The following is a 23,933-nucleotide window of genomic DNA, read 5'->3' as shown; positions in this document are numbered from 1 at the left end:
TGAAGTCTGTCTACTACTCTGCAACTATATCTGCACCTATTATGTAGGCATTGTACATGGTAAAAAGCTGGGTTTGGTAGCTGCCATTTCTATGGCAACACATAAAGCATTAAGTTCTTTGAAAGCAGTTAGTTAAAAATCTGTATTCCTCTATAGTTAAAAGCCTGTATTCCTCTATACTTAGTCTTAAAGGATAATTGAACCTTCAGAGCTGAGAGAAAAACAGAAGTAAAAATCAAATTGTTCATGAACTTGTAAACTACAGAAATAGTGTAACTATGAACTTTGTGGAGGCTTGGTTTTCTCCTTGCTGGTTACAAAAAGCCCCCGTATCACCAGCAACTCTGAGCTAGAACAAAATGTTCTGGATCTAATTGTATCAAATTCAAATTTTTAGAGGTGAGGAATGTGTTTTCCTGAACTTGCCCATTTCCCAATGTGTAGAAAACCCAATAAAACCCATGGAGAAGTGTATGAAATCCCAGGCCATGTGTGTGTCTCCCTGTAGTTCAGATGCAGGCCATCCACCCAAGTTCAGAGGCGTGTAACTCATAACCAGTGTCAGATCAAGCAAGAGACTGCAAAAGCTTTTCTTAAACCATTCTTTTCTTTGTCATGCAGCGTATGAATGTGGTGGCAATCAGAAGCTAACTCAATTCACAACAAGAAGGAATGCCTTTTGGTTTTAAACTATGAAAGCTTATATAAGTCAGTCTTTTTGTTGGGTGGATTATAGTTGCTACCACACAGGAAGCTTCATCACACACTTTTCCAAATCACCTTCTTTACAAACGATATGCAGTGAACTAGACAGGTAGATGTACAGTAACCCACTTACATTTGCTGCCTTACAGTAGCTGTCACTCTCTCTCTAAAGACTAGGAACAAAAAGCAAGCATAATTTCACCTCTGTGAAAAGACAGTAAAAGCACACTGCAGTCACGTTTCAGTAGGCACAGATACTGTTTACGTGTAAGTATATCCTCATGACTCCTTTTCAGCACAGAAAACATTATCTTTGCTTTGCTGAGGAACATCAGCAAATTCTGACTCTACAAAACTTAATGGAAATTCTACCACTGAAGCCAGAACATCACCCTGAAAAAGCAAGTACCAGACTTTCAAATGTATTTAGAAATCTATTTTGGTATTAAATGCAGTCAGAAAGCACTGATCAAGCACAACAGAGTACAGAAAGTATTGTGCTTTATAAAGCTATAAAGAGTTCCCCCAAGGCACTCTTCTCCATATTCTGCCCCCATCACTTTACATTAATACACAGTTGAGATTTCAGGCAATGGGAAAACATTCCCCTCCACACAAAGAAGGTAGTAATTGAAAGACAACAAGGTCAGGTCAAAGATACATCAAGTGTTCAAGGAGGAGGAGAAACAGAGAAATGGTACTCTGAACTTAATTTATGTGTAGCAAACAAGAAATAACACCTTTTAAGGAGGAGAAGCAAAAAGGGAGAGGTTCAACCTCTTCACTCCAAGGTGGAGAATGGTGTTGAATATATTTTTCTATTATTTGGTGGGATTAATAAATTAGCAGATGCATCAATGTTGCCACTGAATATTAGATCCCATTTCCATGTTATGTGCTCAGGAATGTTTGGCAATATTATACAGTCCTTCAGACAGCTCCACATGTGGAACTACAGGTCTAGCTGCAGCCTAAGATCTCTATGGGGTGAAACTGAGGACTTAAAAAGGAGAATGCTGGTCTCACAGCTTAGGTCACTGAATTCAATAAGGAACAGACACCTTAACATAAAGCATAAACCCTTTGAATGGGGGCTGAAGAGAATACAGCTGAGCGAGTGCTGTGTTACTCTGTCCAGCTGGTGGGAGCTGGAAACTATACAGGAGGTACAAAGTTTCATTTCTACTGGGATCTGTAGTATTCACGTCTGACTGAAGAGGATAAGCCTAGAAAAAAAGTCTTGAACAGAAATCTGGTGTCCAAGAATAAAGAGGTTCATTAAATTGCTGTAAATCCTCCTGACATCAAGGTAAATATACAGGCAGGATCCCAACCATCTGTTTATAGATAAAGAAAAAGCTTTTCAGCCCTCTCAGATTTTTTTGAAGAGCAAGACAGAGCTTGGGGAAAAAAAAGAAGGAAAATCCAACAACCCAGAAAACCCCACTGAGCAATCCTGATTACAGAAGTGAGACTCCATATCTCTGTACGTGCAAACCTTGAAGCGTGTTACTATGAAACAAAACCTCTCCTCCCCAGCAGTGTGAAACACAAGAGATATGGCTGTGTCAACAGCACAGAATGATTAAGTTGCCTTTCAGTAGATGTGTCTCTGACATCAGTGCATCCATCCTTATTATTACCAACACTAAGAAACCCCTCAGAGAAAGGTGGTGGAGTGCAATCCCAGCACGAGAACAAGGCTGGATGTACTTGTTTACCCTAAAACTTCTCCAGGGTGTAGATGGCTGCTCTTCATTGTATTAATTATTCAAAAAGATAGAACTGCTTCAATTTGCTTGCTCTGCAAGCAAGGCAGTAAGTTTGTTTTGCAATGAAAAATTAAATTTGGAACAGGATAAAACAGATGCAGCAGATTGTCTCATTTTGATGTCAGCTTGCTTTTCCTGGCTGTGTGTTTCATCAGTGTCAATGGAGCCACCCTCAGCCTCAAGTAGACTGTGCTGCCTCTCTACCTCTTCTCTCCTCAGTTCTGTCTCAAGGACACAAACTGTGGTCATGCAAATACAGATTGTTTACAGTAAACATCCTAAAAAGCCATTAATTATTTTTGGCTGCCATAACATGCAAACATGCCTAATTTCTACAGGAACTATGAAAATCTCTGCACTTTCAGTGACATACCACTGGGTTTGCATTAGTACATCACAAGCTCAGAAAAACGTAAGAGATTCAAAGGATTAAACCATATTTGTAGTATTTCTGTCCTTTCTCCACTCCCTCTCTAAAAAGTGAAAAGTATTTCTGCTTTTTAGAGCAGAAATGACACTTCGTGCAGTAATGATGATGACCACATGGATTCTAAACAAAAACAATGGCTCTCACGAACAAGAGCCCACTGTACTGCAAATATGCTCGAGCCAAATGCTGCATTGTTGCCTGGTAATATAGTCTTAGTTCTCCATCTCTGGCATTTACTCAATTTTCAGATGCAAATGTGAAAACTTAAGCCACTGAAAACCTATGAAGAAGAGACTACAACATAACCAGCTCTGAAAAAAGCAGCTCCTCAAATGAAAGACAAAATCAGGATAATGAGGTTAGAGGTCCTATCCTGACAAGGCAGAGATCTGGCAGTGCAAGTGGGTTACAATAGCTTCCTTGCCACCTAAAGACTTCTCCAGCATCGAGCCTTCACAGTCCAAGCACAACAGGGATGGGGAATGGCAGGGTACCACCACGTTTACGCTACATCTGGCTAGTTTGACAGCCCTTAGGGTGCTAATGTAGCCTGCACAAGACAGAGTGGCTGCTTTACTTATTAAATTAGGCTACTCGAATTTAAATGGGTTGGGATGTGGCCAAAATTCTACTAGAACTGGCATGCTGCAGTCAGGGCTTAAATACATCTTTGTTCAGCATCTTTGGTTGCACAGAGATGCTTACTTCAGCTGAAGTGTGACCTGGAGCCTAAGCATAACGTCTTCAATACCTTCCTCTTCATGGCTTTGTGAAGCTAAGTGGCCTGACAAAGACACATTTTATTAAGTGGGCCTTCCTGTCCCAATAACACAGCAGTTTGTCGTGGAGCAAACAAGGTCGGACTTTGTCTCCAGACTGGGAGCCTCAAGCCTGCAACTCTAATGAACTTACTTGCGTTTATCTACATTAACATACACTACACAGAACAGCGTAACAAGCTCTTTATATACCCAAGTAAAAAACATATTCCATATATTAATAAGAGAGCTTTTGTGGCCCCACTACAGGGGCATGGAAATTTGGCCATAAATGAGAAAGCTCCATAATCAAAATCAGAACCATTTTACTAGCAGTGAGTAACTAGCAATGAGCCAGGCTGCAGCTGTAACGAGAGCTGACAGGAAGGACTGAGGATGTAATGCTTGTGGAGAAGGTAAAACGTGAATCAGTCTTCCCTGTCTCTCTTTTTGAACAAGAGAAAGCAATATAGCTTCTAGAATCACAAATCAAGATCAGCTTGAGGAAGAATGTAATGAAACTTACTATCAGGGCACCACAAGAAAAGGGCCGTTTCCACAGTTGAGGGAAATCCCAAAGCCATTCAGATTTATTCTTCATCAAATCCTACTGCTTTAATCTCTAATGCAGCCAATTGCTAACAAAAGATTTATAGGCATGCTGCTTGAAAATCACCTTTTCTCAGCAAACAGAGGAAGGAAGCAAATAAGTTATTTCTCCCTTCACTTCTCTCTTTCCCCCTCCCTTCCTCCAACACGCTGCTTTCATGCTCGTTGATCTACTTCTGGTTGTGATCATAAAAAGGCTCAAAACATATGCCTTGCAGGGACAAAACCCCCACCAACTGTCAATGTAGAACCAAATTTTTGGCTTCTTTTTCTTCCTCTGTTCCTTACAGCATCTACCTTTTTCACCTTCCATTCTTTTTCCATTTGTTTTTATTAACATACTTCAGAAAGCACAGTGCAATAACTGAAGGGAATCACCAGGATAAGACATGTACCCCTTAATCCTTTACATATGAACTGAGTAAAGAAGGCCAGCATGGTGTACCAGCTAGCAATAAAAATCAGAACAAAATAAGAAGCATAAACCATATATCTCTAGAAAATGTCCTGTTCACAACAGCAAACATTACCCTGCCATTTTACAGCTTATATTGATTAGTTATTCTCTCCTTTCAAAAGACTTCATTAATTTTGCTTGCTTTCTTCAAATAATTTGTATGCACTTTCCTTCTTGATAGTAATTGGTCAATCTTAAAGTGATTTACAAAAGAAGTCAGTATTATGTTTCCTATCTGACAGGCAGGAAACTGAGCTAGAGACAAGAGACAGACCAAAGGTCAGATAGCTGGCTGCTGGCAAAGATAAAGCTTGTTTCCATTTCTCCAGACTTCCAGTTTGACACTGGAGCAAATACATCTCAGCTTCTCAGTTTGTGGGTGAAATCAAGTCCTCTCAAAACAGTTTTTACATAAAGCTCAGTCTTGTCTCCTTTCAGACACAACACAGATCTCTGGATGTTCCAGTGAAGACCTTTCTATACTAACATACCAAATGCAGTGCGACATTGCTTTGAGACAATTGAAGCCATCTAGAGAATCATAATGAGATGTTACCTACCAAATTTTTGGTCAAATCTCCATGCTGGAACGTGTGCATTGTGCTTCAAGTTGCTGTTTGCTGGCAGAGGCACTGTTACATAGATGGGGCCATTCACAGGGATTGGGGTCCCATCGCTGCTGAGGAGATGAACGCTGACTGCAGTGACAGGGGTGAGGTCATACCTGGTGCTGTTTCCTACCGAGAGAACAGATGAACGTTGTGACCACCAAACTTAAATCTATCCAAGTGGTTCAACATTGTGGTACTGCACCAATGTGTCTCACAGAATCACAGAATCTCAAGGGCTGGAAGGGACCTTGAAAGATCACCCAGTCCAAACCCCCTGCCAGAGCAGGGCCACCTAGAGTAGGTCACACAGGAACTCCTCCAGGTGGGGTTTGGAATGTCCCCAGAGAAGGAGACTTCACAATCCATCTGGGCAGCCTGTTCCAGTGCTCCCTCACCTCAACAGGGAAGAAATTCTTCTTTGTATTTCTTTGGAATCTCTTCTCTTCCAGTTTATACCCATTGCCCCTTGTTCTATCATGAGAACAGCCTGGCTCCATCCTCCTGACACCCACTCTTTATGTATTTGTAAACATTAATGAGGTCATCCCTCTTTTTCCTCTTCTCCAAGATACAAAGCCCCAGCTCCCTCAGCCTTTCATCACAAGGGAGATGCTCCACTCCACCATCTTTGTGGTCCTGTGCTGAACTCTCTCCAGCAGCTCCCTGTCTTTCTGGAACTGAGGGGCCCAGAGCTGGACACAATATTCCAGATGTGGTCTCACGAGGGCAGAGTAGAGGGGGAAGAGAATTTCTCAAGGGATGGCAGTAGTAGCTCTCCATCTTACAGGATTCACAACAAGAAAAGATGTACAAGCTGCTGTATTTTTTGCCTAATTTTGGAAAATTCTGAAGACAAGAAACCTAAAATGCAGAAATCTCCTGCATATGTTCTCTCACATTAACTCATCTTAAACAAATACATATGAGTATCACAACCATAACCACAGCCAAAAAATGGTATCTCCCAAGCCTTTATTATAGCCTCACCTGCCCACATTATACCTAACAAACATCTAAACACTCAGTGACACTGCAAGCATGAGCAGTCATATGTTTAAGAATCCTAGGGTGTATTTCCTTTAGCCTTTCACTGAAATAAAACAAGCTAACTGGATTCTCAGGATACACAGTGCTATCTCCTTGTCTATGTAAGATAATATTTATTCTTTATGTTTAAACTGTATGTCAATATGTATTACTTAATGACAAGAGGATTTAAAAAAGCATTATAACCCTTCAACCTTTTAACCAAATGAATCAATGACAGGGAAAACCACCATAGATAGATATATATGTATGCAGGGGGAAAAAAAAGCTTGAGGTTTAACACCAAGTGCATTTGGAGCTCAAAGCAACAGTAGTTTAAATTGGAAGAGATAGGGCTTCCAGTTTTGCAAGAGGCTTGAGTCACCTAGGTCTGTGAGGAACAGGGGGTGCCTTGCTGCCTGCCTGGCTGTTTTCACTAAAGTGCAGAAGTGGGAAGTTGGGTGGCAGAGTACTAAAGAAAGACTTTGGAGAGGGGAATCCCACATATAGTCAACAGTTTGTTCAGTGGGTTTAGAGATAAAAAGGTGATGAGGAAACAGACAGATAACTGAGATCAAGCACATTCCTTTGTTTTAAAAAAAGATAAAGAGGTATTTGATCTTATCTGAGTATGAAGAGCCAGAGAAAACTGAAGGTTGATGAGAATAAGGAAATGATGGAGAGACAGAGTGAGATAGGTAGAGATGTACTCCTTGGAGCAGACAGAATAGGAATAAAGCAGCAAACACCTTTCTGATTGTAATAGAAAAGGAGACATTCAGATTTGTACAAAGGGAAGGGGAAGTTTAATTTGCCCTTTTTTTGTTTTCTTTAGGGGGAAGGTACAAGCTCAATACCTGCCTTTTATACACTTGACCTAGCATTGAAAGTCACCTAGATCAATACATCACAAGTAAAAACATCCTGAGAAACAGCAGGGAGGCACCTCAAAGGGGTTATTTGGCCTGCTTCAAAGCAGGCTCAGCTATGCCCATGCCATCGTCACAGGCGATTGTCTAATTCAGTCCAACACCCTCGAGCAATTGATTCTGCAGCTTAAGCTATACTCACTATAGCAAGGCTTTCCTAACCACTAGTCTGAACCTCTTTTGCTGCACTGCAAGTCCACTGCTCACTTTCTAAACACATATGGACAGAGAGAAAACACAATTCTCCTTTTCACACCAGCATTTTAAGAACTTGAAGACTTCTGTGCCCAATTCTTCTATTTTTCTCTACCCTATACAACACCAATTATTTCAATCAAGACCAAAAGACAAGTCAAAGAAGAATAACAGGCAGTTGCAGTCATAAAAATGTCATACAGCTTGCACTTAATGGTGGATATGTTTCTAGTATGAATTTTCATTGCTTTCCCTTTGGTGCCAGATGAATTTTGACACTTTTGGCTGAAGCTACATTCAAAACCATTAACAAAGCCATTGAACAACTCTTAGCTGAAACATCAGAGTGTTAAATCCTTGATACCTACAGGCATTTTATTGCTTTTTAGAAAAAAGAATGAACAATTCTATAGCACCTTCAAGTAAAATATGTGCAAGTGTGACTTAGCTCTGAACTACAGGCATGACAAACTTTTCTGGTCTCCCAAGGCCAAGGAGTCTTCATCATTGCATTCATCAGTGGTCACATTGGAGGGACAGTGGACCATGCTCTTGCTCACTAGAACAGCATTTTGGTAGGGCAGCTGAACCCATCATATCATCTGAATGTTAAGAAATGCTTGCTGGAATGGGGGATGGTAACAATAGCATGGTCAAAAGTCAGCCCCTGGACCAACAGGAAATAAGAGTAAAACCAAAGTGATGGGTTACCTGTTCCATTTCCATCTAATCCCTGCAAGAAAGGAAAACTGTCCACTTCCCAGGGTGAACTGGCTGCTGTCAGATATGCTGTCAAATCACTGTAGCTAGTGTTCTCTGGTAATTTCACAGATCTTCTCTGAAAGTGAACTTGTGGCTGAGTCCGTGCACCTAGAAAAGTTAAAAATGACTTTATATCCAAGGTGGGCAGAATATTTAGGTCTTCATATTTATGGAAGCACATTTACAGGTTTTTTTTTCCCCTATTATATAAATCATTACCATTCTATGATTCTATGAATAGCTTGAGAAGCACAGAGACATCAGTAGGCTACTACGAAAGAGGAGGAAAAACAGCATTTTTACATTTGTTTTGCAGTTGCCATTATTTTCCATAAGGATTACAAACCAAAACTGTGAAGGCACTTCATGTCAGAAGCTTTTCTGACTGTTATTTCCCCAGATCACCTCCAATTTCACTACATACTTCTTTCAGTGCATATAACTGAAACTGAAACCGAGTTCAGAGGTAGGGCGTGTGAAAGCTTAGGGAAGTATCCAGTTCTGTTTCTCCTGAAGTAACAAGATAAAGATAATTTATACTTTTTAAAGTAAGAGACAAATTTTACCTATGGTCCCAATTAACTTGTATAATTGTTGTGTTTTATTCTTCACAAAGCTTTGGCCATGTTAGCTACCTCTAGTACTGAGCTAATAGTCACTGTTTGTTTAAATCACTGGATAAAAAGACTCACTTGACAAAGCTGAAGTGAAAAGAACTTCCATATTTTCCCCCACAAAGGACACATCTAAACAGAACTGGATCACTTGGCATGCAAGATTTCCTTCTTTTCCTCTGTCTTGGATAGTTTTAGTGGCTTTTTTCAAGTTCACTAGGTGTTAACTGTAGGGGCTTTGCTGCAATATGATTTAAGGCTGTTTCATGTGCTGTGGCATTTCATGTCTCATTTAAATCCCAGTTTATGAACTCAATAGTCTTTTTCAATGGATGCTCACCATTAACACTGTTTAGCAACACACAGCAAGACTCCATCTGCAAGTTTGTGTGTGCAATATGTAAATCAATTTTTAAATCAAAAGCTATTGTATTCACCAGAGCTCATTTTGAATACACACAGAACACAACCCACACAGCACAAAATCAAGAGGCAAGCAGGTTTTTTTTTTTCACCCTTAATGCACATTTGACTATGCAGTTCAGAGATCTCAACTCAAAACAGTTTTGCTTCTTTTCCTCTGTTAGTCTCTGGCAGCACTTCTAGGTTATACATAACTTCACTGCAGGAAAGATTAAAGAGCTTGACTCACAACTCCTAAGCTTTATAACTGCCTAATGCCATTAACCAGGAGATTGGAATCTTTTCTTGCATTATTTTCTAGCAGGAGAAAACATTCCCTCACTGATCTCTAGCTATGAGAAAACATAAAAATCCACAGAACAAACTTTGTACTGGCCATCAAAAATTGCTATGTAGGTGGACAAGTATCTCCAAAGAGCTGGTCACTGTTTAGTTGTCATTTCTTTGGTAATTTTGCAAGAGAAAGCTATACAACCACATTTCTTTCTTTATTTTCTGAAACATTTAAGTATTTAGAGGACTGGCATCATCCTTAAGTGTTTAAGGTAGTCATTAAACAACACCTGTGTGAAACAGGAAGAAACCTCACTCAATGTTTAGGCTTAAATGGAAAACAACATAAAAGACTAAATAAATTGCCTGTAGTGAACTCAGGGAAGACTTATCTCCCAAGTGCACAGCAATACCATAGTAGTGCTGTACCTCAGAGACAGATCTACTGAAGCACTCGGGAACCTCTGACTGCACTGCTGAGCAGGCTCCTACAGCCCCTACTGATAAGCATCCACAGTAACACAATAGGTAAAAACCCCTAATCACAAAAAAGAAACCAGCATTAGGATTATCACTAACATTTCAATGTAAAATTGGAGGTTTTCTTGCTTCTAAAGCTCTCATTAAGATGAATTTTTCAAAGTTGCTCAGGACCAGTATCACAGTTTCAAAGATCGGAACTAATTAAGAATTAAACAAAGTAACTGTTGTTGAGCCTGCAACACACTAGTTTATGCAAAGGCTCTGGGGTTTTCTATTTGCAAAAAATGGTTGCTTTGTAGCACTGCCAAATTTGAAGTAGGACCTCCAAGCTTCTTGAATCCATCAGGCAAGGCAAAGTGTTCAGCAACCAACTTGGATGCAAGTTTTAAGGTGGAAGAAACAGCTTCCTCTGTACATAGTGCATATGCATACAATAAATCAGTGCAGGGTAATTAATTCACACTCTAGATTAACTGACAGACTCCTTGATGTTGGTATTCACCTGAAACCTGCCACTTGCCCTGACTCTCCCATCAGCTCCACAGTTGGGCCTCCCCAAACCCAGTTGGATGCGTAGCACAAGGCACCACACCAGCACCAGAGCTTCAGTCTATGTGAAGTAGTATTTGAAGTGCCATCAATTCATGCACTGATTGCTCATATGTTAAAGGCAGATAGAGAGTACTCCCATAGAGCTCCCACTCACTGAATGCTGCAGTTCAGCTTGTCACTGTGATGGTATGAAATAACTGAAATGACCCAGTGGCTGGCAAGCTCCGTCCCCCGCAATTACCGACAGAGCACAGCAGCGGATTGTAATGCCACCACGAAAATGAAGCTGGCTGCATCAACTCACACAAACTTCTCAATTGCATAAGTTGCTTGCTTGATTAACTATTCAAAAGCAACTGGTAACTTATTGTACTAGACAGGCCTTTCTTTCCCTTTGACCCGTGCTTCAGACACCAGTGTTCCCAGTCAAATAATGAGTTCTGTTTTGCACTTGGTTTTGCACTAAGGTAACTCCTGATCGGCTCTTTTGAAGCAGTGCAAAGTTACTGGGAAATGAACTGGAGAAGTCAGAGAAAAACTAGGTCACAAGGATTTTGGATGGAGAATAGAGAGAGGCTCCATTCAAATACTGGTACAATGTCTAGGCTGTCTTTCATTTAGGCCTCATCACAAGAGAATTTTCAAGAAAAGGAATGTAAAGCTGGTCCTATAAAATATTTGTTACTGGGCAAGACTGAGAGAGTTCAAATTCCAACACTTAGAATACTCCAGGTATCACTTTCTTCCTTTATCCTCTTTTTCTGCTGTACCAGAAGAACCAGTCATATTATTCTAATTCAAATGTATTGGGAATGGCACAGATCAATTCAGTGAAGGGAGCAAGATTATGTGGAAAATATGAGTGTCACTTGGCTGCTAAAAGTCCCTCCAGCCCTTTAACATCCCCCTTTTTCTTAAGAAACAAAGCTGTAAACATGAAAAGATTGTTCTTTGTGAGTTAATTGCATAATATTACCACATTTGCATAAGAATAAGAGTATTTAATACACCATGCAAGTAGAATACTGTTGGTAAACAACGTTTCATGTTCTGTCTAATGGAATCCCTTGTGGTTTAACACCATTCACCATCCATCTAATTTACCCCATTAGATAATGTCAGCTCTCCAATTGCAGAATATACATAGGGCAGCTTTACTGTTCTGCAGCTCCTCCTGAGTGCTTCATCAGCTACCTAAACTGTTTAGTGCTTTTTCAGCTCCAGTTGTATCTAGTGCTATCATTAATGAAAAGCCTATTCTACTGTAAAAAAAAGTCAGGAATGTATAATTGTATTATATTCCCTTAGATAAAACAAGGTTATCTTGGAATATGAAGGTAGAATCCCCCTGTTTATTAACTATCTTGTAGAGTTTAAAATCATGGTAAACATATAACACATGAAAAAGACACAATTTATGCACAATAAGAGTGTCCACAGCGAGGATGTTCCCTTGTTTTGCCTCATCAAGGTATCTTGGTGATAACAGACTTATCTCAGCTATCACATCCACTGGGCTAAGTTAGGTCAGATGAGCATTTTATTCCTTATTGTGCAATTCAGGAATACAAGAAATTCTCAAATGTTCTACATCCTAAATTTCTAAGGTATGTGCAGTAGAAACACAGAGAAAATTCTTAGACAATATCAGCAAATGTTGACTGCAAGGATGGTTAAATGAAGTTAGGTGAAAAAACATCCAACCAAGAAGGAAATTTAATCTCTAGCTCTCAAATGGCACAGTAAAGCCCAAACTTTAGTACCAAGTAACTCAAATTCCCCAGTCACAGCAGTTAGAGATGAATTTAACTATTAATCAGTTTGGTAAATCCTTCTCACAGAGAAGCATTCCTCAGGGAACTCAGAACTCCTGGGAAATAGCAGTCTCATCCACAGGACCAAATTCAGAACGTATTGGGCCGTCAGGCTTTTTGTTTAGTGTCACTCAAATATCAATTCCAACCTTGAAAAACCAGCATACCTTGAAATCCTGAGACGATCTGGACTACATCATCATAGACCATTAGAGTAGCTGAGCGTTCGGGAAGAAGGCCGAGACTCAGTGAAGAAAACACTGTGAGAGAGAAGTGGTTTAAGTGGGATATATTTGAAATCTTATAAACACAACCCAACAACAACAGCATCTACTTTCTACTACATTTCTGCAAAAGCAGGCCACCCAAACTATTAAAATCATACTGTATAAGTGATGGAAACCACATGCATTTTCTAAACCAAACAGTTAATTTGCCAGGGTTTATTATTCATTAAATAAACCCTATTTATTAAATAAATAAATTATTCATTATTTATTATTCAACTAAACAACACATTCTATGCTTTGACTCCTGCATGGTAGCTCAAAGTAGAGTGCAACGTAAAGCAGAGTTTGGGGTTGTAATTCCCAGCTCCACAGAAAGACTTGTTGTTACATAAAGAGGACTGAAACACTAACTCTGCCTGACTGAATTACTGTTCTGTGAAACAGCTCTACTTCTTACCTTGGAAAGATTTTAATGAAACTTAAAGTTTTAAATACTTTGAGTTGCTTACATAAGAAGTTATACAGAAAGGCAAAGTATGATGAATAAGCCTGAATAATTTGCTTTAAAATACAGCACTTAGTCCTTACTGAGTCACCACCTACACTATAGAGGTGCTTTATATAGCAGAACTACTGGTATTCTAACAGTGGTGCAAAGGGGGACAGATAAATGTTATCTGCTGCAAGAAATCTGCCTGCAAGGACCTCCTCTGTCACTGGGTACTGACATTCCTTACAGGAGGTTGTGTCCCTATGTGCACACATCTTTGGAGAGGAAACTTGATATAATTTCATGTCAAGTTCTTCACACCCAGAAGACTAGAAATAATGTATGGAATTAGAACACCTGACTCCCCAACCCATGAGGACAGTAAGAAGTAGACCTGCCTGCAGCCTATGCATGGCTTTCAAAGATAGTGGGACAGGAGATTAATGCAGAATAGTCATTTTTGGTAGCTAGGCAGTATCTCACATTTGTACCTGGAAATGTCATCACACTCTGAAATGACCACAAGCTGATGACAACATCTCCAGCACTGAGTAATTCATAGAAGAACAGCACAAGCTCTCCTGATTTTCTTGAGCTTCATAAATTTCCTCTAAATTAACTGTATTACTCTATTAATCGTATTAATACTGTATAACTGTATTCACTCTGTATTAATCCAAGAGCCATAGAGATGTTAGCTACAAATAGAGACACTGTACACTATTTCTGTTTTAAGAATTACATTCTCTTTTTAAAGATCAGAACTTCTAGGCTTTGAGAGAAGTAAAGGGGAAAGAAGAAACTAGGAAAAAAACACAGTGACAAGAAGTACCACCCAAAAGATGGTCTTAACAACATACATGAACACTTCAAAACCAAAAGTGATGGCTTTGAAGTAAGAATTTTCTTTTGAAGGCTCGACATGTAAAAGAGATCTACACATCAGGCAATGTAAGTAAGCAAGCTTTGTGTGAGTAGCACTAAGGCCACACAATTACAAACTCTGTTTGTCTTTACTCCAGTAATTTAATTTGTATGAAGAAAGCTAATACAATTTAGACACCCTGGGGAGCTCAATACAATAAACCATGCCAACATCTTCTTTCATATATGCCAGACTATAATGCATATATAACCTCTAAACTTCCCTTGGGCTTTTCTGCACAATCTTTTCTCAGCATGACAAAGGCAGAAAGTCATAGTTTTTAAGGCGAGAAGGATGACCGAGTCTAACTCCTGTATAACTACCGCCTTCCCTGAGCTAATTACTGCTTCAGATCCAATAGCTGGGCTTAAACTACAAAACACATTGTAGAAAAACTATCCAGTTTTCTTTTAAAGGTGTCCAGTGGTGAAGAACACACTACAGTGTCAATGTGCTAGTAAATAATCATGAGGGCAGCTAAACTATGTGCCTTTTTACCTATCAAAATTTATTGAGGTTAGACTTCCAGCCATTTGATCTTCTCTTTCTACATGCCTGCTAAACAGAAGAATTCTCTGTTACTCATTTCCTGTTCTCTATGCAGGTACTGATGGACTGAGATCAAATTATCCCACGAACCTCCTTTCTGGTAAACAAAATCAAGTAAGTACTTCTAAGAGTTTCCCTGCAAGTCATCTTTTCCAATATTTTAACCCTGCAGTTCTAAACATTTTCCTTGAAGCACAGATCCAGAGCTGGACACACATTTCCCTGAGTGGCCACACCAAGGACAAGTTCTGAAATACTTCACTCTGCCTTCCCAGTCTCCACCTTATTTTACAGCTAAAGATCTGATTATTCTGCCTTCTTGCAGTGCTGCATCGGGAGGTTATTTTCAACCATTCATCCACTATGACTCACATACCTTCTGCAAAGTCACTGCTTTTCAGATGAGCAATCCTCTCCCAGAAATACCATGAGCATCCTCTGCTTTTAGAAACTGCATTTCACCACAGTGAATACCATGCTTTGCTTTGATTGACCCTACCAGACAGTTTGAGCAGTGCTGCCTCGGCAATTTTCCTCTCTTCATTGCACACACAGCTTCGAAAATGCCTTCTTAAATATGGACTAACAGACACAAATCTTCTTCTTCTAAATTACTTATAAAGAAAGAAAAAAATATCTATGTGTAGCTAAGAGTAGACAGATGAGCACATCTTCCATCACAAACAGTTCAACAACTCGAGTGATGTTAAATGAATGAACTGTTAATAAGTCCAGTCATGGCTCTGCTGATAAATAGTTTAATGGAAAAAAAGAGATCTTAATCTTTCCCTCCTAACATTTATCACTACGTGAATAAATAATCCTCCTGCTCAAGTGGTAAAGAGACAGTAGATTTTGTTAACATAAAAAAAGGTCATTTTTGCTGAATTATGAGAACACAAAGCCCTGGGTGCTTCCTCCTTAAAGATACCACAATACTATCACAAGTTCAGTGGCTGCACAGCTTTTCAGTGTAAGATTATAATTGACACACGTTGGCTGTGATGGAAGAATCCCAATCCTTTGGCAAAGTCCTTCTATAGCACTTTAAACACCACCACCCCATAGCTCTCAGACTTACTCCCTGCTCGTGGTTATCATTTCCATGTTTGAAAAAAACCATGTCCACAGTTTATTTAGCACAGCACACAGGATGGCACACCAGCTTCAACCACTGTGGTGGGTGGTTCAGAATGGTGCAGCTGCTCTCTGGGGTGACAACTACTAGTATTGCTTAAAGGCATTTTTGGAAACTAAGGATCCTGCTGTACTTATGTGCCCTGACTGCACGTTGCAGAGTCAAGATTTAAATACTGTGCTTGTTTCCCATCATTCAGTCTGCATTAAAAATAACAACAAAACTTCCCTGGCTTTCAAAACTTCTGTACTGTGATGGTTACAAGCTCGACAGACATTTCAACATGAACAGCTATTGGAAAGTTTATTAAAGACTGTATAGGGATCTTAGTCAATACAAAAAAGAACAGCCTAAGTATCTGGAGCCTGAGCTCTTATATCATGGCCCTTTTAAGGTGTAATTCAAAGAACCACCCTATTAAATCTACATGGGGTGTATCAAGTTGTAACTTGTTTCTTCACTAAAGAAAGGATTAAGTTCGAGGTAGAGAAAGCAGAAGAAAGGACTCTACTCCCAATTAAATCAATGGCAAGCTATCTATCAGTTTCAGTGGAGGAGGATCAAAGGTGAAAGGCATCTATTTTCTGAGCTAAGCTCCAATTTCAGCCATGGAAGGAAAGATTTTGTGGAAACTGTATACAATTACTGCTCTTTAAACTTCAATGACTTACAAAAACAATAATGCCATGTTTGATTCCCTTCCCTCAAAATCAATATTTAAGAAAAAGCAACAAGCAAAAAACCTAACCAAACAAATTCCAGGCCACAGAAGAAGAGTAGGTCACATTCAAAGGATCTTGGGTATGAGTCGGAAAGATGCGAGACACGGGGCAAGAAAAAGTTCAGGTGAGAAAAGGTTGCTGGATGCTTGAATCAAATATGGTTGTGTCTGAAGGAAGTACATGAAGTGTGCTGAGAAGCTGCATTTCATCAGAGTCAAGGAAGTTTCTAAAGAGAGTCACAGAACAATTGCAGTTGGAAGGGATCTCTGGAGACTGACAGCCTGCTTCAACCATGGAGGGGTGTGTCTGGTTGTTTTGAGTCTCTTTTAAAGATGGAGATTTCACAGCCTTCTAGACAACCTGTTCCAATCTTTGACTAGTGTTCCTGTAAATAAATGTTCCTTTTTATTTATTTGAAGCTCATTTGAGTTGTTTCTTTTTCTTTCACTATGCACCTAAGAGCCTTCACAATAGGTCCATTAAGTAGTTGGGAAATGTGTCAGAATAAAGTAGAGGAAATGTGGAAGAAGTCAGTCTATCTTATCTGAAGCCAGCAAATGCAGATAAGTAAACAGCATGTTGAAATGCCTAAAGCACAATTCTCTGCTTAAAGAGATTCAAGCTCCTTTCTCCAACTGAAAATACATTCACTGCTTGACCTTGCAGCAAGTCACACAGTCCCTCTGGCTATGTTGATATTAATAAACAAAATGGAGCAAAGGCATGGGATTGAGTGCTGGGATCATTTATATTGTTTAAATATCAGTGCACTTAAAAGCTGGCATGGCTTTGGCCTGGTCTAATGATAAAATCTGAGGTGATAATTAAGTGTGATTTGGGTATAATACAAGCCTGAGGCCTTTCCCAAACTACTTGGACCCTAACTGTGGCTTGGGATTGAAGATGAAAACTGGGCATATGACCTTCACCTAGATGCTATGTTTCAAGCCACCTCCAATCTGTTCTATTTAGCAGTATAGACATAGTCCCTATGACTCAGTTTCCCCTCTTGTACAACTAATGTAAAGTGTCTCACTTCTCATAACATTTTGAAGCATTCTGACAAAAACTAACATGCAAGTGTGGGTATATTTGTTTGCCTGCAGAAGAAACAAACCATGATAATTAAGTTACAAAAAACATCAGTATAACACAACTGCAATTAAAACTGTCCCATGGACACCACCAAGAACGGAAAGGCCACAACATTTTTGTTCACTACAGCCTGCAGTGCAACAGTTGTCGCTACACCTCGCGAGAGAAACGAATGCGTACAACACAGCAGCTGAAACAAAGCACTTGGAAACGGAGTTGCCATAAAGAAAAAGATCTGGAATAGATTTGTTATTTTCTGTGGAGCTGTAAGAGCACCAACAGTTGTTTGAAAACTGACGCAGCACTGTACCGAGGACAGTCAGGAGGAAAGTGAATCTCTGCACAGCCCTGGTGCCACAGTTCAGCTGAGGAAGATGAAATGCACAGATGTTCTTCCTCCCACTCAGAATTGCAAGCATTAAAACACATCATACAAAACTGTGTAACTTCCTTTAGATGCAAAATCTTACCTCAGAACAAAAATAAAGGTCTCTTACCAGGCAATCTTACAGGTTTCCATGGTGCAGAATTTGGCACATATGCATGTTTACTAGCAGTCACTATCAGCTGATTGCCCAACTTATACTGAAACTTGAGGAAGGCAGTGCCATCTGCTCCTGAGGTTCCAGATGCAATGGAGATCTGGTTGGTAAAAATCTCAATGAAGGCTTCAGTTACTGGCTGATGTGTGCTGGCATCGCTTACATGGACCTTCAGCGTTACTTCTGTAATGACAAACAACCACAGCGATTATCGTCCAAAATGCTTCCGCAGGAGGCAGCAGTTAGAACACGCTAGCACACCAATGACTGAAAAGACACGAGGCTCAGCGCTAACCCCTGACACTTTGGTGCCAAGTCCAACCTCTTGTCTTGGCCTGTGGTTCTCCATTTCAGGTAGTTACTCTTTAGAGACGCTACAGATTCTGCCACAAGTCAAACCAAGCCCTGAATTATTGCCCTGCTGCTAACTCCAGCTGCCAAGGCATCTATTTTCCACCTATGACCCACTTGCAGCTGGGCAGCACATCACCAGGGCGTTATTCCTTTTGATGGGTAAAACATGGCAGCCTCACAGTAGCATCATAATCATGTATGTGTGTGCTATCAGACATCATGTGTTAGTAACAGATAGCATGACATGGTAACTCCCTAAGGTCCCTGCCTTGCTGCAGCCAGACTTCACCAGAAAGTGAGGAGAGAGAAAGGCTGGAAGCGGGCTGTGCTCCCTCATCCCTACCACAAAACATCTGTGTATCTGTGTAGCAAAGGGACAGGGGAAATCTACGGCAATGGAGGCCCAGGAAAAAAGCAGACAATAGGGTGGGCTGTGTTATAGTCAGAGCTTTTGAACTCCAGTAGGTTAGATTGTTCCAGCTGGCACATGATTTCTCTGGTGATGTCTAATCAAGATGGGGAACTCCCACAAAACCAATCTTTGTCCTCAAAGCACAGGAAGACCAGGTGGGATGCAAAGTGCTAAGAGTGAGTTTACTGGCCTTTTCTCCCCAAGGGGCAAAAGTGTCACAGATCTTAGTGATATCTGCTGATCAGCCCTGACACTACCTGTGTGACATAACCACCCTATAGGTGGTGGTTATGAGAGCAAAGATGTGATGTTTAAGGCAGTCCGGAGAATCACATGCCTTGCAGACAAGCAATCAGGAGCTAACACAACAGATTGCATTTTCCTTGAGTAATTTGCCATTTTTCCAGTAACTAATTACTTGTTTAAATATTTCCAGATGTACAATATTTGTCCACTCCAGGGCACTCCTATGACCAAACCATGCATTGTGTCACAAGGCTTTTGTTACATAAAGTGGAATGGCTTGTGCAAGACAGTCTCTCTGGAAAGCTTTACATCTACAAATATTTTTCTGCCCCTCCAATAATTCCTCTGCCTCATGCTCTAAAGCAGCAGCTGCTGTCTTTCTTCAATAACTATGACTTAAATGCAATACTGTGTTGAAAAGACTCAGCAATGGTGCAACGCCTCCACCAAGCCACTCCTTGAATTTCTTCACTTACAGTCGCCTTATTCTCCTAAATGAACACATAGCTCTCTTATCTCTTCTCTCCCACTTTCACTTTCCCTTTCTTTCACTCTTGCCTTCATCTTTGGAAATTCTGTTGTTCCTGTATGAAGTCCCCCACCTCAGCTTCCTCCACTCCCCAAGGCAGTAGATGATATTTTGCAGACTCCCTTTTTGTACGAGTGAAATGCGGCCGCTAACAAGATGCTCACGCTCCAAGTGCAACTCATTTGTTCACATGCTGCCCAGAAAATACAGCATGACCTCCTTTTCATATATACTTAAAACTATTACTTTTATTTCTACAGAAATTAGTGGTGCAGGGCTGTTGTATTACTATTGTGCATTAGGATTTTAAGAACTTATTTTGGTATAAGTCCTGAGGCAGCAAGACAGAACACCAAGAACAACAACAAAGAACTTAACAAAATCTCTGTTGTGGACTTCCATAGTGAAATGACACAACTAAGTATGCTGAGAAACATACTGTAACAGTATAAAATGTTAAAAGGATATCAGAACGTAATACAAAAATGTCAGTGTCTCTCTCCTTAAGGGCATTTCAGCCAGAAAGTTATCACACCCTTTTTTAAGCAGAGACCTTCTGTCTGAATCCTAAAGTACAGAAAACATAAATATCAGGCAGCCTTGAACAAAAACCCCATTAGAGAAATTCATCATCATTGCAGCCCTCATTTTAGAACTTGGCAATGGAGGATGCCAATTTAGAGGAGATCAGTATGAAATACATTCCAACTATTAAAGATTCTGGGTTTGTTCCCAGTTTTGCATTTAGGAGTCAAAGAAAACAACATATATTGAAAAACAGTGTCCATACACTCTGGTGTGTACATATAGAATGCCTCCTTAGAAACCTTGCCTTGACCACCAAGCAACTTGTGAAATCTTCTGCATGTGAAAGGCAGACACATTAATCAAAGGAGGATTGATGTATTTGCAAACTGTGTGTGCATTTACAAGTGTGAGGGCAAAAAGCAATAGGAGTTTTTCTTTTCAAAACATGCAGGAACAATACACTTAGATTCCACAGTAGATAGCTGTGCTGTTAATGCTTCCCACTTTGAAATGCCTAGCAAAGAATGCTGAAGAACAGCTGTGGTTAAGAATAATGGGTCAATGTAGTAAAGAAAAAGCAAGGAAACAGGAGCTCTGGAATATTAAACACCAATCAAGGGGGAGGATAAGAAAACAACAGAAGTGTCATTGAATCATAGAATGGCAGGGGCTGGATGGGACCTTTAGAGATCATCCAGTCCAATCCCCCTGCAGAAGCAGGGTCACCTAGATCAGGTCACATAGAAACGTGTCCAGGTGGGTCTTGAAGACCTCCAAGGAAGGAGCGTCCACACCCTCCCTGGGCAGCCTGTGCCAGGGCTCCCTCACCTCAACAGTCAAATAGTTTCTTCTTATGTTTGAGTGGAACTCTTTGTGTTCCAGCTTCATCCCATCACCCCTTGTCCCGTCACTGGATACAACAGATAAAAGTGCTGCCCCAACCTCCTGACACCCACCATTTGGATATTTGTAAATATTAATGAAATCCCCCTCACAGTCTTCTTGGGTTTTTTTTCCTGAGAAGACAGAGGAAAGATCCTACCACCCTGAGCAACCACAATTCCCTTTCATGTGTTATCTTCCCTGACATAGGTGTGAAATGTATACAACTTACTTAATTGAGGGCTTTCTCCCACATAACAGCTCCTTTTTCTTCTGATCTAATGCAGCAGTGAAGTAATGAACATTAAACCTGCATTATCACAGTAACTTCCACAGCAAAAAAATCATTACAAACTTGAAACTGGAGAGAAATTGCTGAAGAAAATCTCCTCTAAACCAGTGACAATGATAAGAAATAGACACTACTATGAAAACAAAGATATACAGTAAGTTTCAGAATTGCTGAGATATAGTCAGGCACTTCTTGAGGAACAGGAGGAGGAATGAAGAAAGGAAAGAAGACAGGAGAATAAGGACAGAAAGAGATCCGAGATCAGTCTGATCTCAAATTAGTAGACAGGTCTGCTTAGAAGACTCATTGTTACCTAATGAATAGTCCTTAAAATACCTGGCAAACTTTTTAGTTGGTACTCCCAGCAAAATAGCGTGGATAAAGCAGGTGCATGAATCCTGAGTTTTGCATCCTACCACAGCAAGGAGCTCACACAAAATTAAAGACATGTGGACTCAGAGAAGGAAGGACATCAGCAGGAGGTAGGGAACATGATGGAGGCAGGGAACAGAAAGCACTGCAGAAGATCAACTCCAAGAACCTGAACTGCTGAAGTGAAGCATGTTCCAGTCCTCCACAGGATAGCAACACTGTTGTGCTTTCTATTATTTACTACAGTGGGAATATTCAGTTACTAATTCAATTACTCTGAAGGAGTTTTGCTCTGTGCTGCTAGTGAGGTCCTGGAGGAAGGAGGAGGACATAAGGGTGCATGGGGCTGATGTTTCCTCATCACAGAGCTGAGCAGAAACGGCTGAGATGACAGACCCTGGGCTGTGCAAATCATCCAAGATAGCTCTGATCCCTCTCACCTCCCCACACACATTCAGGCCTGACAACTTTGTCTAACTAGTCCTGGCTTCTGACCAGTGTGGTGTGAAAGTGACCTGTCTGGCACATGGCTCCCTGTTGGCTTGTTGCACAACACAGGTAGAGCCAGAGTAATTTGCCTACATCACTAGCCATTTGCCTTGCCATTATACTCTGACAGGAATGTTTCACATCTAAAGGAAGAGCTACTCATGGTAACTATTCCATTTCCAGGAGATAAACCATGGGCAAAGATATGCTGCCTGGATGAGCAAAAAGACTGTGTGTCCTTGTCTAAAACTACAGCTAGGAGTGGGCCACACACAAAGGTGAAATAGTGCAAGCCATCAAGGAAACCTGCAACTCTCAAGAATCCCAAAGCAAAGTGGGGAAAAGAAGATCATGGGAAAACAGCAAATACAGGGTTATATGCCACAAAGGTTTCTCTATGTGTTGCCTAAATCTTATTTCTTATAGTCCATTGTCTTTTTTCAACAATCATATCTTACTTATTTTTCAAAGGAATGCAGACCAAAACTACTAGTTACAGAGGAAGGAGCTGCTGAAGTGTAACTCCCTCACAGTTTTCTAGTTCTAAATTTATTGTCAGCAACATAAAAAAAACCCCAGCATCTCCAAGGTTGTAATTTGGGAAAGTGACATAAAAAAAGACCAAAAAAACCCCTCTGACATGTTAGCATTTCAATCCAGTATCCCATCTGCCTTCTTAATCTGATTGTGGAGATTTTACTAAATCTAAACTTTCTTCCTGTGCCATCTGCTTTATGAACCACATTGCCTCGGCTGAAAAACAAGTAACCTTAAGACAATTGTTTCTGCAGTTGTAACCCCTCTTAGGCTCACAATTGCTCTTTATACTGCTATGAACTCCTACTTTGGGAACAATTTCCTTCACAACTGATATTCTCAGCACTGTCTCCTGTAATCAAACTGCTGGAAAGTGAAAAGCACCACTGTGTTTTGATTTTGTTTTTAAAAAGCCAGTAATGTGACACAGAAGGAAAAATCCTCACACTGTCAGAGCTTAAATACTGAAACAAAGAGAGAAAATATTATAACAGCAATTGGAAGTCAAAGATCACAAACTTATCTGGATCCCAATCCTGCAATTTGGTTTCTGTGCACACACCCTCTGTCAGGCAGACTCCTGCTGACGTCTGCTGGACAGATGATCTCTTTTGGGAATAGGCTGACACAGGCAGCCGTTATCACTTCTCCTTTCCTCTGAGGGTCCCCTATCCGTGGACAATGTCAGGATATTACCAAAGAAAGAGATATTTAAATTATCTAAGTTTGGAGCAGAGAAAGAAAACTTCCTGCTCATTCAAAAAATGCCATTATGAACTTTATTTAAAAGTGTATTCTCTGCTCTGAGCTTACTGGCAACACGCCTGGTTTTGAATCCTACACGCCAAATGGATAAGCTGTTCTGCCTCTTAACCTTTTGCCCATGTGCGAGGTCACTCCTCACCTAAACAATGGGATTTGCATTTATCTAAAACAAAACAACTTCCTAGAAAAAGGAGTGTTCTCCATCCTCTAGCCACAGATGCCAACTCAAGTATTTACATATCATCATGTCTTTCTAAGGTACTGAATCAAGAAGGCTCTACTGACAACCATACCTCAAAATAGTACCAAACCAAGTTGATATGAAGATAAAGGAAAGGTGTATGTCAAATCCCTCCAGAAGCACACAGATGGTGATCTTCAGTGATGTCATCACGTGAAAAGCAAGCTCACAAGTATCACCTC

The 23,933-nt window shown here is 40.3% G+C and overlaps 1 protein-coding gene across 3 annotated transcripts in view; it reads right to left on the bottom strand.

Annotated features, from left to right (window-relative positions):
• Window positions 1-23,933, bottom strand: part of FAM171A1 (family with sequence similarity 171 member A1) — a 77,668-nt gene that overhangs the window by 14,387 nt on the left and 39,348 nt on the right. Inside the window, exons 2-5 of one of the 3 annotated variants that reach the window (XM_061997199.1) lie at window positions 18,060-18,287; window positions 12,581-12,673; window positions 8,204-8,362; window positions 5,292-5,468 (exon numbers count right to left, since the gene is read on the bottom strand). In XM_061997199.1, the coding sequence (XP_061853183.1) occupies window positions 5,292-5,468; window positions 8,204-8,362; window positions 12,581-12,673; window positions 18,060-18,287 (657 nt within the window). Of the gene's footprint in view, window positions 1-5,291; window positions 5,469-8,203; window positions 8,363-12,580; window positions 12,674-18,032; window positions 18,288-23,933 lie in introns of those variants that run through there. The other 2 variants (XM_061997201.1, XM_061997200.1) reach the window with 2 other exon arrangements.

The sequence above is a fragment of the Colius striatus genome, chromosome 5 (genome assembly GCF_028858725.1).
Source record: "Colius striatus isolate bColStr4 chromosome 5, bColStr4.1.hap1, whole genome shotgun sequence".
Classification (NCBI taxonomy): Eukaryota; Metazoa; Chordata; class Aves; order Coliiformes; family Coliidae; genus Colius; species Colius striatus.
This window is presented reverse-complemented; position numbering and strand designations above follow the sequence as displayed.